The sequence below is a fragment of the Zophobas morio genome, unplaced genomic scaffold (genome assembly GCF_036711695.1).
Source record: "Zophobas morio isolate AGI-343-1 ecotype UQ-CSIRO unplaced genomic scaffold, CSIRO_AGI_Zmor_V1 ptg000005l, whole genome shotgun sequence".
In the NCBI taxonomy this organism is placed as follows: domain Eukaryota; kingdom Metazoa; phylum Arthropoda; class Insecta; order Coleoptera; family Tenebrionidae; genus Zophobas; species Zophobas morio.
In genome coordinates, this window is record NW_026972110.1 from 16787624 (window position 1) to 16800685 (window position 13062).

Consider the following 13062-nt stretch of genomic DNA (forward strand, 5'->3'; position numbering starts at 1 on the left):
CCTTTGTGTTTTAATACGTGTAGACTTCTTTTCACAAGAAGAAACTTAAAACATGTTTAAAATGGAAAATTTGCATAAGGAAATAACGATTTTGCAATTCGGCTCCGCCTCATAATTACAAAATCCATATTTCCTGCAAAAATGTACAATTTTAACCAGATTTTAAGTTTCTTGTTGTGAAAAGATGGCGTCTATGTATATTAAAAAAAAAGTCTAAATATAAGCCCCGCCCATTTGTCACCGCTTGGTGCTTGGTACCCGGGGCGGAAATTGGGTCACCGTAAGTGCAGTTCGTAAGCCCTCTTATTATTAATCCTCTTAATTCTCTCGTCTCGGGTGGAGTAGAATTGCGGTACGTTGTGCAATTCGCTCGTTGGAGAAGCAATTGGTCTTCCCTGATGAAGAACAGGCCTTAAATAGTAGTTGTCCCTTTTACTCGGAGCCATGGTGGGGATGACAGCCAATGCGCATGTTAGGTACTCTGGGTTTGCCTGACCGCGTACTCTCAGCGCCGTCGAAAGGGTACTAGTGGAGGACCCCGGTACTAACGTATTTACGCTATATAGTTGTATGTCGAAATAGTTTACAAGTTTATTTGACCCACGTTTGGGTTTTTAAAGGTTTTCAGTTCAATGACTGAAGTTATTCATTCTGGGCGTTTGTAGCTTACGTTAGCGCTGCGTCCTGGGGTGGGATTTTGTTTCTATAACGATAGAATATCGGTACCGATAAAATGTGGTCGTCTTTTTCTTTCGCATCTGAAATTTATATTTTCGTCCTTGTCATTTATCGCTTCGTATCGTATCGGTAGAAACAAAATCCCACCCCTGGAACGATTAGTGATAAAGATCATTAACGGTCAAATAACTTTTTTGTTTTTATGGCGGCAAGCTAGTCATTTTTAACGGCATCATATAAAACCATTGCTGACTATCTCCTGAATTAACATTGTATTTCAATTAAGAATTTTGAAAACCTATATTAAAATGATTGATAAATTTAAAAAAAATATTTTTATGAATCAGCGAAATGTTATTAAAAGGATTTTAATAGGAACTTAACCATGTATTTTTATAATAAAACCAACAAACTCTTTTTTATTTTTTTAATTAAGAAATAAAATACAAGAAAATTCTATAAATACAAAAATTGTAAACTATGCACTTACTGTATGAATAAAAGAACAAACACAAAATGCTGGTAGAACAAAATACAATAAAACGAGTCATGAACACAATTAATTTTTTTACGATTTTCCACACAACACTTATATTAAAATAAGAACAACAACAGTAAATCATTATTTGCGATAATACATAAAGTTTTCTGGGGACAGACTTTGTCTGTTTATGATATTATTGATTGAAATTGTTGAATGACTAGAATACTATAATATATTAGTACTACCTATATGTACTAATTCCTGTGTTTTAAAACAAAACGCATACAGTTATTTCAAACAAATAAATAAAACAATCTTTTTCAAAAAATTGCAATATTTCCAAACCAATTGGTTTTGCAACGGTGCCAGAACGGAAACACTTCATAATAACCTACCAAATTGGACATTTATGCACCGGATTCATCGGCGAGCCCGCAGGACAATTAAAATCCTGCGCAAAATACTTCGAATTCATCAACGGCACGTTAACTCTATAATAATGCGGCGAATGAAGCCGGTCCATAACACTAATTCTAAGTTCTTCAATCCTCTCAACGTCACACCAAGTGTTCCCTGCAGAAATCCAAAACATTTGCTCCGGAGTGTATGGCAACCCTGGCAGCGCCTGCTCCCGTTGATGTTTATTAACCCATTTCTTGTAGGCTAAATATGCTTGTTTAACGCCGCCATTATCAGCAATATTCTCGCCTTGAGTGTTTATGCCGTTCAACTGCAAAGAGAAAATTAAACAAGCTCCAACCCCTTGCCTGCCTACTAACGTTTAAATTTATCCCCGGCACGGTGATGTTGCTGTATTGGTCAATGATGCACTGTGCCTTCTCGTCGAAAGCTGATTTCGTCTTGGCCTGCCACCAGTCTACTAAATTGCCATCTTTATCGTATTGTCGACCTTCGTCGTCGAAGCCATGAGTTATTTCGTGGCCGATTATGTAGCCGATTGCTCCGTAGTTCATGTAATGTGGTCGCTGCTTGTCAAAGAAGACGCCTTGGAGGATGCTGGCGGGGAATTCTGCTTGGATTAACACAAGATTTGCATGGGTAAATAGGCGAGAAACGAAAACTAGGTGAATTATATGCATATGTGGTGGATAATGTCTTAATATGTTAAGAAGACGGGGTTTTTAGGCCGTCGAACTAAATGGCGCTGCCGTTTAGAAACTGATTCTGATTTGCATATTGTAATAAACGCGTGCTGTACTTACTTTCGAGACACTTAAAACATTCAAATTTATTGAAAATTATGTAATTAAGCAGCTACAATATTTTGTCTATTCAGGATGTACATATAAGCGTCTGTGAGTTTAAATAGGGTTCCACTATTTCTTTTAATCATTTTAAACGTCTAGAATTTTTGTACATTATATATAATACAACGAGAGTCGTTCAAACGCAACTATTATTCGATGTATTAGATAATAATACATTATTACACGTATTCATAAGGTGATTATTGTGGCACGAATGAGTTTAAACCACGAAGAGTGTAATATACTATTTTTTTCTACTTTGCATTGTAAATAAATTCTAAAAATATGTTCTGAACAAATTATTTTCGATTAGGGATTTTAGACAGTCAGTTCGCAATAAAATCAACATTCTCGTGATCATTTAACACCAAAGGGAGCAAATAGATGGAAATATTCAATTTGGCTAGTTATTATTAATAATGTTCACTGACTTTTGGGTTCAACTTTCGACCACCTTTCAACTGCCCGCATAATAACATTGCCACCATAATGTTACGAAATAAACCCATACGCAGCCCCGGTATGACGCCTATGGGTTCTAGTATGTACGGCGATGATGACTCATCATCGGTGACGGCGGCCGGCCGGCGTTTGATAAAAAAAGCCTGTAAGCGAAACTCGCGGGAGTTCTACACACGTCGATTTTAAACACCGATCATCGTAACAATAATCAAGGGAAAAGTTACCGTTTTGCGTGCTATAATGAAGTTAAATGTCATTATTGTGAAACATATATGCGTTTCATAATGAAAATATTATTGACGTAAAGTAGAAAAAAAAAATTATTATTATTACAATCAAACAAATCCAGTTTTTTAGAAATAAAATGTAGATAATATCAGCATTGCTTATGTACTCAAACAATGATACCAGTTAAGAGTGTAAAAAAAGCAACCCGCGATATTCACGTTATTAGCAGTTGCTTTAGGTTCTAACCAGTTGGCGTAATGACTGATGGTTGATCAACGTTCCCCTTACATGTATTACTATAAAATCTTGTTATAAAATTTAGATTTTTGTGAAAATCTGTACGCATATGGTAAAAACTCAAGGCAGGTCCATAGACCCTAAGTAGACTAATAGCTTATTTTATAAAATTTTGGAAAGAACTTACTTCAAAAACTTAGTTAATAATAATATCATCGTGTTAACAGAGTTGTAGAATAATCAAGATAAGAAGGTTTTTTTTAAGAACTTTACTAGCAGAAAGAATTCGGTTAAAGAATAATGAGGTTGAAGAAGGGTATTTTCATGAGTCTGAGAAGATTCTAGAATAACTTCAAGAATAATTATATTGTAAAAGAAGACGACATCGCAAAATTTCAAATTCAGTGTATCCAAGAATGTAACTGACATTTCAGGAAAATTCTGAAAGGATTCTACTTGGAAACGAGAAGGTTGAAAGCAACTCCAAAAATAAAACTGCAGTAGTTTCTATAGGTCCTGTTATAATATTGTTACGATGATCGGTAATTTAAAATAGGGGGTGGGTAAAACTCAACAATTTATTTCTTAGTAACTTGAATTTACACGAGTATGCACAAAATAATTCCGGCGCAACTTGACTGACTTGTCTCAACATTCAGTGGACTCGAATCGACTGAATAATAACCGTTCCCGAAGGAGGCCTGGATTTAAACCCAAACTTCTCTTCTAGATGTTTCATGATCGAGGTCTTTCCCGAATACCCATCGCGACTTCCGCTTCCAGTTTTTTCTTTAGAGAACGCCGCCCGGGCGCCGTCACCGATGATGAGTCACCCATCATCGCCGTACATACTGGAAGATATAGGCGTCGTACCGGGGGGGGGCGTATGGTTTTCTTTCGTAACAATATTTTTGTTTTATGTGAATTGGGAATTCATTTGGTGTGATTTTTGTGAATTTTGATTTAATATTAACTTGAATGAATGCATGATTGGACATCATGAAATTCTTTGTTTAAAATTTTCGATAAAGCACAGTGACGGGTCCGCACCCAAATGTAGAGTTTTTTTCTTACATTGTCACTGTTCAGGTGAAAGTTTATCTGCAATACCGGATTTTCTCCGTTGTGAATCTAACTTCTTATTTGAGAGGGTGGAAGTAAGCCGTTGAAATGCAAGGAGACGCCCTTCGCGCTGCTGTCGTTATGTATCACCATGCTACGTAGTTTTGCACTCAATTTTGCATTTTTGCTCGACTGTTTATAGTTAAATTTGCTGCCACGTCATCGTAATAACCCGTGTATACTTTAGTGATGATTTATTTTTTCTTTGTATGTTTAAATTTGCGATGTTCAAATGTTTTTATGAATTTACATTTTTAAAATTTTGTGACGAGGTGTCTGACTTACCACAATTTCACGTTTGGTTTTTCCAGAAATGCCATCCATTTCTTTTTCAAATAGAATATTGTATGTGTTTTTAATGGGTTAAATAGAACACGTTTTTATTGTTTTGTGATACAACTTTTTGTAAAACGGGCTTCTCATATTATTTGCAAGTTCCACTGTAAAACTTTTATGATCGAAAAAATGTCGTCTATTCAGCCATGGAATTATTAAAAAAATATGTTGCCAAAATCTGCACTCTCAAAGCTGCTCGTTTTTGAGATCATGTGGAATTTGTTTATACATTGCATTAAATGTTTTAAAATTGAACAAAAATGACACCAAGAATTTTAACTTCAGCGTGTCCAAGAATGTAACTTATAAGTGATAACATTTCAAGAAAATTCTATTTGGAAACGAGAAGGTCGAAAACAACTCCAAAAATAACTGCTGTAGTTTCTAGAAGTTCTGTTATTATAATATAACGTATTGGGAGAAAATGCAAGATTTAACCAGAAGTTATTTTATAAAATTCTAGAACACTTGGAAGTTGAAATTGACATTCTAGAAGAATTTCGTTTGAGAACGCAGGAATAGAAATAGTCAGATTTTAGTTTCAAGATTCGAATTTGAAAAAGAGTTTACTGACAGTGCACCCAGAAACATGAAATGATTAGTTTAGAAAATTTCAAATTTCCATAATACAGAACAAGTCCCTTATTAAGAGGACAGGCAGAAATTTTCAATAAAATTCTTTTTGAGGACTATAGAATAAATAAAAAAGTTGAAGTTTACAGTGGGAATTTATATCGAAGGGAGAAGAATCGAAAACGTTCTGAAATACTTTATTTGAACATTGTCCGAACAGGGTAAGCAAAATTATTTCAAATAAAGCCGGGGAATTAAGAAAAAATCATTCCTAGATTTTTAGAAGTGTTATAGAATAAAAAATGGCAGGATCATCGATTTCTAGATTTGCTCGTATTCAAAAGAAATTTACTGATGATAATTTTGTGGAGACAGATGAGAAGTGCCTGTCGGGAGCAAAATTCGCACTCAAATGTTTGAAGGAAAAAATAATAAACCGGAACGAATCCAGTTAGTGGAAAGAAGACTTTCAAAAATATTACTCCTATATCTTTTGGGAGAAATTTTAAAGACACCTAAGAAAGAAATATGGATGTACATTAATGATACGAAAAGAAGCAAATGGGGAATTTGGTAGTAATTTGAAGGCAAGACATTTGCCTCTTTATGGAAGGATGAGAGAAAAGTAAGGGCAAAAACTTCAAGTGAATAAGTAGTGTTGGAATACCCATTTCTCAAGAAGACGTTTTTACTATGATAATGAATGGAAGGCTCTCAAACGAGAAAGTTGACAAAGTCCAACAAAGGAGTGAGTATTTGAAAAACGCATATCATTCCATGACTCTAATGAATTAAATTTAGATACTCCATCTAGTTGTCACTGATAAAATGTAGGAGTCTTGTGAAACTTCAAATGTTAATAAAAATAAGTTAAAAAAAACGAACGATCTGAGTCAAAATATAAAAAAGTGGAAAAACACTGTTGTCGTTTTTTATGACAGGATATCATGTTTGAAACCCGGCAAAAGTTTGTTCAGTTTTCCAAGAACTATATTCACTCCTCTTTTCACTTCCCAAGCGTAAGCCAAGAAAGTATTGTAATAAAGGCGACTCGCTACTTTTTTGTTTTCTTGACGTTTCATGACCCATAGAGTGCAAAAAAAGTGTTCCGTTTCTATCTGCTTATCTGTCTGTCGTCTGTGTCAAGTTAATTAGATGGATAATCTTCGAAACTACCTGACCGATTGTTGTCAAACTTTATAACAATATCGTGTAGATAGTAAAACCCTAACTAAAATTTGCCTAATCCTCCCCAGGAACAATATGATGACGTGCCCACAAAATTTTTCATAATACGTATCTTTTAATTATTATAGAATAACATACTCCTGTATTTGTGGTTTATGAATTAGCCTTGGGGCATCCAAATTTTAGCAAAAAAAATAGAAATTGTTTTGTTGTTTTTCAATAGAATCGAATGTGCTGCAACTCATTGTATAAGTTATAAGTAGACTTTTTCTGTAGACTTTCAATCGTCGAATTTATTTGTAATGCGTGTAGTAGTTTTGAAATATTTTTAAAAGGCCAGCTGAAGTGGAATATGCCATATTTAAAGTGGTATTTTTAAACATAGCTTTATTTGTGTCTATGGGGTCTATTATGCAAAAACGATAGACGAAATAAAAGAAAAAAGTAGGTATCCATAAATGATAAAAACCAGCATAAAAAAATGTTTTGTTAAAATTCCGGAAACATGGATTCTTCAAGAAATCTTAAATTTAGAAAATTTTGTTTATCTAAGTCGAATTTTATTTTAATCAGTTACTAAATATAAAAAATAAGGTCACTTTTATGCATGAAAGATCCGAAACATTGCAGCTGACTTTGGTTGTTATGCTACACTGGTGTGGTTTTTGTGTTATGCTATATCCTGAACTTCCCGTTTATAAATAAAAAATACATGAACGGTTAGTCTCGTAAATTAAGCATAAATTACTTGCACTATAACGTTGGTGAAGGTCGACATAGAAAATAATAGACTTTTTTAACAATGGAATGACGTTCATTGTTTATGTTCCTCGTAGGTTGAATGATCAGAGAAACAGTAATAGCTATTAATAATATTAACCAATTTTAACTTAACTTTGATCAATCATGTATATGTTTAAAATTAAAATTCAAAAATATAATTTCTTATTTAAACGAACTTTTTCAAAAATCATCTAAATTTCCAGGAGCAAACACATTCCTTAAATTGTTCGATTAAAAAAATATGCATGCGTGTTTCACCGCACGCGGCACAAAATTTGTTTTTTCTTTAATACATTACCTATGCTGTTCTCGTTTTGGTCATAAAACGCGTTAGCGACCACTGCATTAGCATGACTTTCCCAGTCTTGCTTGGTCACAGGTTTGTCGAGCTTCGCAAACGAAACATGTTGACCAAAAAGCGACACGTTTTGCATAGATTCTAAATATTTCAGAGGGTTCACGGTTAACTAAAAATCAATATTGTTAAATAAAATAAAGCATTGTTAAAGACTGACATTTTTGTAGTATTCTTCGATTTTTGCATCCTGGAATAGCTCATCTGGGTAGGCTATATGTGCTCGCATCAGCCTGGCTTTTTCTAGAGCGTGTTGTCTTGTAACTTCGTCCATCCAGTCCACCGTTTTTAGTACCTCGATGAACGTTTCTTTTATGTCGTCTACCAATTCAACGATCGTTTTTTTCGCGTCTTGTTTGAAAAAGTGTCTAACGTAGATTGCTCCACTTGCTATGTAAAGTCTGAAATGGAAGTGGATTTAAGAAACGACTAAATGTTTAAGTTTAAGACAATAATTTACCTTTGAGCTTTCTGGACACACTCTCTCCACCTAACTTCAAGCTGTGATCTTCCTGATACAGATTTACTAAACTCTAATTGCAGCATTCGTATGTCATTATTGAGGTATTGTATCAAACCCTTGATAACCTTCCAGTACATATAATTAGCCATAGTTCTAAAGGTTTTATTTTATTATCAACTTCGCAATCATGTAATAATAATCAATAACTTACTGTTTTGGTGTGCTTCTAATAATTTTTTCCAACTCATAAAAATATTGTGGAAGAGTGACAGTAATGCGATCATCGTAGGTCATAGTTTTAACTGGATACAACATCGTATTGATATATTCCAACCAAGGAACGTAAGGAAACTCCTTTTCTAAGTCTTTAATGGTGAAGGGATTGTCTTCCAACGATGAATTTCGTCTTTTCTCTGAAGGCACTGTAATCTTAATAAATTGTTTTGAGGTTGTTAAGCCACAAACTTTATGACTTACTCTGGTTAAGGCAATGTCCAATTCGATAACGTCTCTCATATGTTTATGAGCCCTCTCGCTTTCCGCTCCGAATGCAATAGCAATTTTAACCATGTAGTTGTGGTAAGCTTGAACAATAGTTTCATTGTAGCCTCGTCGCATTATCTTGTCGAATGAGACGATGTAGGGTTGATCTAACTGAGTAAAAAGTGACGTTTTAACCCACAGTAATGTATTTTAAGATAGTAATAATAGAATGAGAATAGAAAATAAATAATTCATTCTTTTGTGACTTTAAATGCTACACTGGCAATGTTATGAATCTCGAGACACAAATTTTTCTTTACTCTAGTATGCCATATTTGTTTAAATAAATTTCTACAATGTGCTGTTTATTATTGTTGTAAAAAAAACGTTCATGCAGCGGGAGAGTCAACTACATTCAAATAGAAATAAAAAACGCAACAAAAAATTTTACGTAAAAATACCCAAGACACGATAGCGTTCTTTGTACGAACTCTTCATTTATCGATTAACAGTTAAACGCGATGCATGTGTGAAAATAATGAGACCTTATTATTGTGTAAAATTATGTGAAGTGTTTCGTGATCTTGTTCATAATATGATGAAAGGAATCGGAATACTGGAATTGAAGGGGTGAGTTGTATAAAATCAAAGGTAGTTTTTAGTGGAAGTATGTATTTTTGAAGTTGTGTTATGCATAATAATATAAATTTAAAAAGCAGCAATGTAGCAATTATTACTACTTATTACTATTAGAGTTTATAAGGAATATTTACACTATCAACAGCAAATCATATCAACGGTAGATGCATTATTTTTAAGAAAGTCTGCATATTATAAGATACATCTTTTTTTGTCAAAACATAATTTTTAGTGGTGTTTATAGTCCATGTATTAAGTATTGTTTACATTTTTAAATATTTTACGACAATAATTCAAACAAATTGACATTTAGTTTTTTTCTAAGTGCAGGAGCTTTAGCGTCAATTGGTTCCGTGTTTTTTTTTAAATTACATTCGTGGATTAAGCCCATACTTGTTCAGAATAAAAAAAATGTCCGGTATAAATTTTCCTTGTATGATAAATTAAACTAACGGACATTTGAGATATAATTGCAACTCAAAAACTTCCATTTATTACAGAAACGATACATGAAATACGAGCGTTGACAGCATTTAGATAACAATAAAAAATTTAACAAAAAATCTTACGCAAAAACACTAAGGAAGTGATGACGGATTTTGTTCTTTAGTTATCGATTAACAATTAGCCAAGTAAAGTTTTAGATGTTTGAAAATAATGAGGATGGACTGGTTTTTAATATACATATGTTTATATTTATACAGGGTGAGTCACTAAGTGTATCTTATTAAATGTTATTAGAAATAAAAAAAAAGTCGGACTAAAGTTGCAGGGTTTTTTGAGTAGCATATTTTAAAATCATTTCAACTATACAGGGTGTTTCGAAAAATGGCGCACAACTTAGTTTTTTCTAAATAGAACACTTACATATTTTCATATTTTTTCATTAGTCTCTTCAATGCCGTTATAGCAATGACTTATTTTTGAAATTCGAATGCAACTGATGCCACGCTATTCCCATATTCTTGATTTTTTGCATTGCAAGCAATGAGTATCAGCTTTAAATGTACAAAATACCTAATAAAAAAAAAAAATAGAAAAAGAAAGAATAATATGCATTAATAAAACACATGGTGGTGTATTTAAAAAAACTCAAATACCGTTATTTCAAAATTGTGATTTTTTTTATAAATATGGTGTGTTAAGACTTAATTTTATTTATACCACAATAAAGCGTGAACTTTTATTTAAGTCTCTATGAAATATTGTAAGACCGATTTTAAAAATAACTCTAATGCCATTTTCTTTCTGAACCCTTTCAGTACTAAAAAATTTCAAGAAAACTGGAATAATGTGGCAATGTTGCATCGGAATTTAAAAAATAAATTGTGGTTATAAAGCTCAAGAAGAAGTCAATAAGAATATTTAAAAGTATATAAGTTTATATTCAATTCATTCAATTATAAAAAAAATTATAAGATATCGAATAGCCCACGCTTAATAATTCACCCTGTATATTGAAATGCTTTGCGATTTTGTGAGGGCAGTGACGAAAAAATCTAATTACTGGAAAATTCATAATTTTAGGAACTAGCAGTTTTATATTTTAAAATTACGGTATATTTTTATCGTAACAATGAAGAACGATAACGAATTTTACAATTTTCACGAGTAGAATTTCATTACCTATAAGTTTCTGGCGACTTATAATTTTTGAAATCTGTAAAAAGAAGTAAAAACTCATCATATTTTGCATATTTTGGGCAAAATTTTGAGTTGAAGTCATCAATTTTTTGTAGGGGATAAGGAAATATATTTTGATTGATTATGCTTATCATAACTGTAAAACACCTGCAAGATTTCAAAGCATTCGATTTTGCAGATTCAAAATTAAATTGCAAAATGTTGTATTATAATTTTGATTTTTTTCCAAAAATCGGGACGTTTCGGGTGAACACTCAACACGGAGTCATAAACTACATATGTAGGACTATGTTATTTTATACAATTTAAAACCCATTTATTATGTACAATTTTGAAGTAACGTCATCACATTATTGGTGAGGATGATTAGATAAATTTTGGTTAGCGTTTTACGATTTACATGACATTCCTAAAATAAATACAAAATTTGACAACAATCGGCCCCGTACTTTCGGAGATTATCTGTCTAATAAAAATCCGTGGCGACAGACAGACAAACGGAAAAGGGAGACCTATTTCTTCGTATTCTAGAGGTCACGAAAGGTCGAGAAAACGTAAAAGAAGAAAAGAAAACTATACCATCGTTTGATAATAAAATTGTATTTTATAATGTCATATTTTATATGATAATTTTCCCTATTTTGCTTTTTTTTTATTTATATATTTTAATTATTACGTTTATATGTGAGATGTTGTCTAGTGTTAAAATTATTTTGAAACTGATATCTACATATACACAAATAAATTGTACGTGTAATTTTTTAAATTTCTGCTCTAGTCGGCCATCACTCGTACGTCAGCAGTGCAATGAATCGTCATGGACAACTAGAGCAGAAATTTAAAAAATAATACAGCGTAAACAAAATGAAAATGATTTTAAGAACGTATAAAACTAATTCATCAGGAAGTTAACTTTGTATCCAAGTGGGGGACATTTTTTATTTCCAAGCTTAAGCAAAACTACAGTTGCAACTTATCTTAGAAACTAGATTTTTTTAACTGATGGTGCTTCAAAGACGGAGGAATTTCTGATAACAAAGATAAAATAGTTTAGGAGGGAATTTATATGGAACCAATATCAGTACAAAAGTCTGTTGATTAATAACTCATATTGTATGTGACTTCATGATTCATTTTGAAAATTTTAAAAACGGAAGCAATGGAAAAATGTGGGCCTTTTTTTAATCGTTTTTCATTTTGAAATTATTTGTATTTTTTTTTCTGCAAGTTGTTATATCCTTAGTTTTATGTTACTCTGTCGTGAAAATAACAAATCAGAAGACGACCCTAAATAAATTTATTTTGAATATTTTTGATCAAATGTTTGGCCAACACATCAGCAATCTTGAGGTAGTTTTGAACCAACCTATGAAGCATAACACATCTTTTTTGTTGTCACACTGCCCTAAGAATTTTGAAAACAGTAGCAATGATGCAAGATAAGCATTCATTGTCGTATTTCGTAGATGATTTAATATATACAGGGTGAGTTCTTTGAAACCTCTGTAACTATTGGAAGTAGAAGAAAAAAGAAGATAAAAGTTGTACTGTTCCTTGGGTTGCACAAAATATAATTATTTTCAATTATACAGAGTTTTTCGTTTTCGAGAAGTAATATATAACCCAGTTTCTTTAAATTCAATATCCTATATAAGTATTTTTACGTACTTTGATTGCCCTTTTTTGGGCTGCATAAGCGTAGTTCATTTTTGAAATTCCGATGCGACGTTGTCATGTTATTTAAATTTTCATGACATTTTTTTGCTATGCATAGGTTCACAAAAAAATATCACAAAAGAGGAGATGATGTACAGAGTGTTTATAAAAATTTGTATTTGACTTCTGCAGTTTATAGGTATTTCGATATATCGACATTTGAAAAAAAAAATGAAAATTGTAGCATTTTAGATTTTTTTATAAACACTCTGTACATTATTTATGCCTGAAGAAATATTTGGTGTTGATAGAATTTTGTTCGTTGCCAGGTTAACGTCAATTTGAGAGTTTGAATTGAAAATGAAGCGATCAAAACAAACATTCAAAAATCAATTTTTGTCTTTGACCATGTTTTCATTGCTCTCTCGGTACTAGATGTATGATAATATTGACCAAAATACAG

General features: G+C 32.4%; 1 protein-coding gene across 2 annotated transcripts in view; it reads right to left on the bottom strand.

The window, feature by feature from the left end:
- Nucleotides 1-1140: 1140 nt before the first annotated feature.
- The window catches only part of LOC135122890 (neprilysin-2-like), a 36453-nt gene continuing 24531 nt past the window's right edge, over nucleotides 1141-13062 (bottom strand). For both annotated transcript variants that reach the window (XM_064047373.1, XM_064047372.1), the window contains exons 5-11: nucleotides 8655-8831; nucleotides 8389-8606; nucleotides 8175-8330; nucleotides 7875-8115; nucleotides 7658-7826; nucleotides 1942-2192; nucleotides 1141-1892 (exon numbers count right to left, since the gene is read on the bottom strand). In XM_064047373.1, coding sequence (XP_063903443.1) covers nucleotides 1554-1892; nucleotides 1942-2192; nucleotides 7658-7826; nucleotides 7875-8115; nucleotides 8175-8330; nucleotides 8389-8606; nucleotides 8655-8831 — 1551 coding nt within the window. In that variant the 3' untranslated portion in view covers nucleotides 1141-1553. The remainder of the gene's footprint in view (nucleotides 1893-1941; nucleotides 2193-7657; nucleotides 7827-7874; nucleotides 8116-8174; nucleotides 8331-8388; nucleotides 8607-8654; nucleotides 8832-13062) is intronic.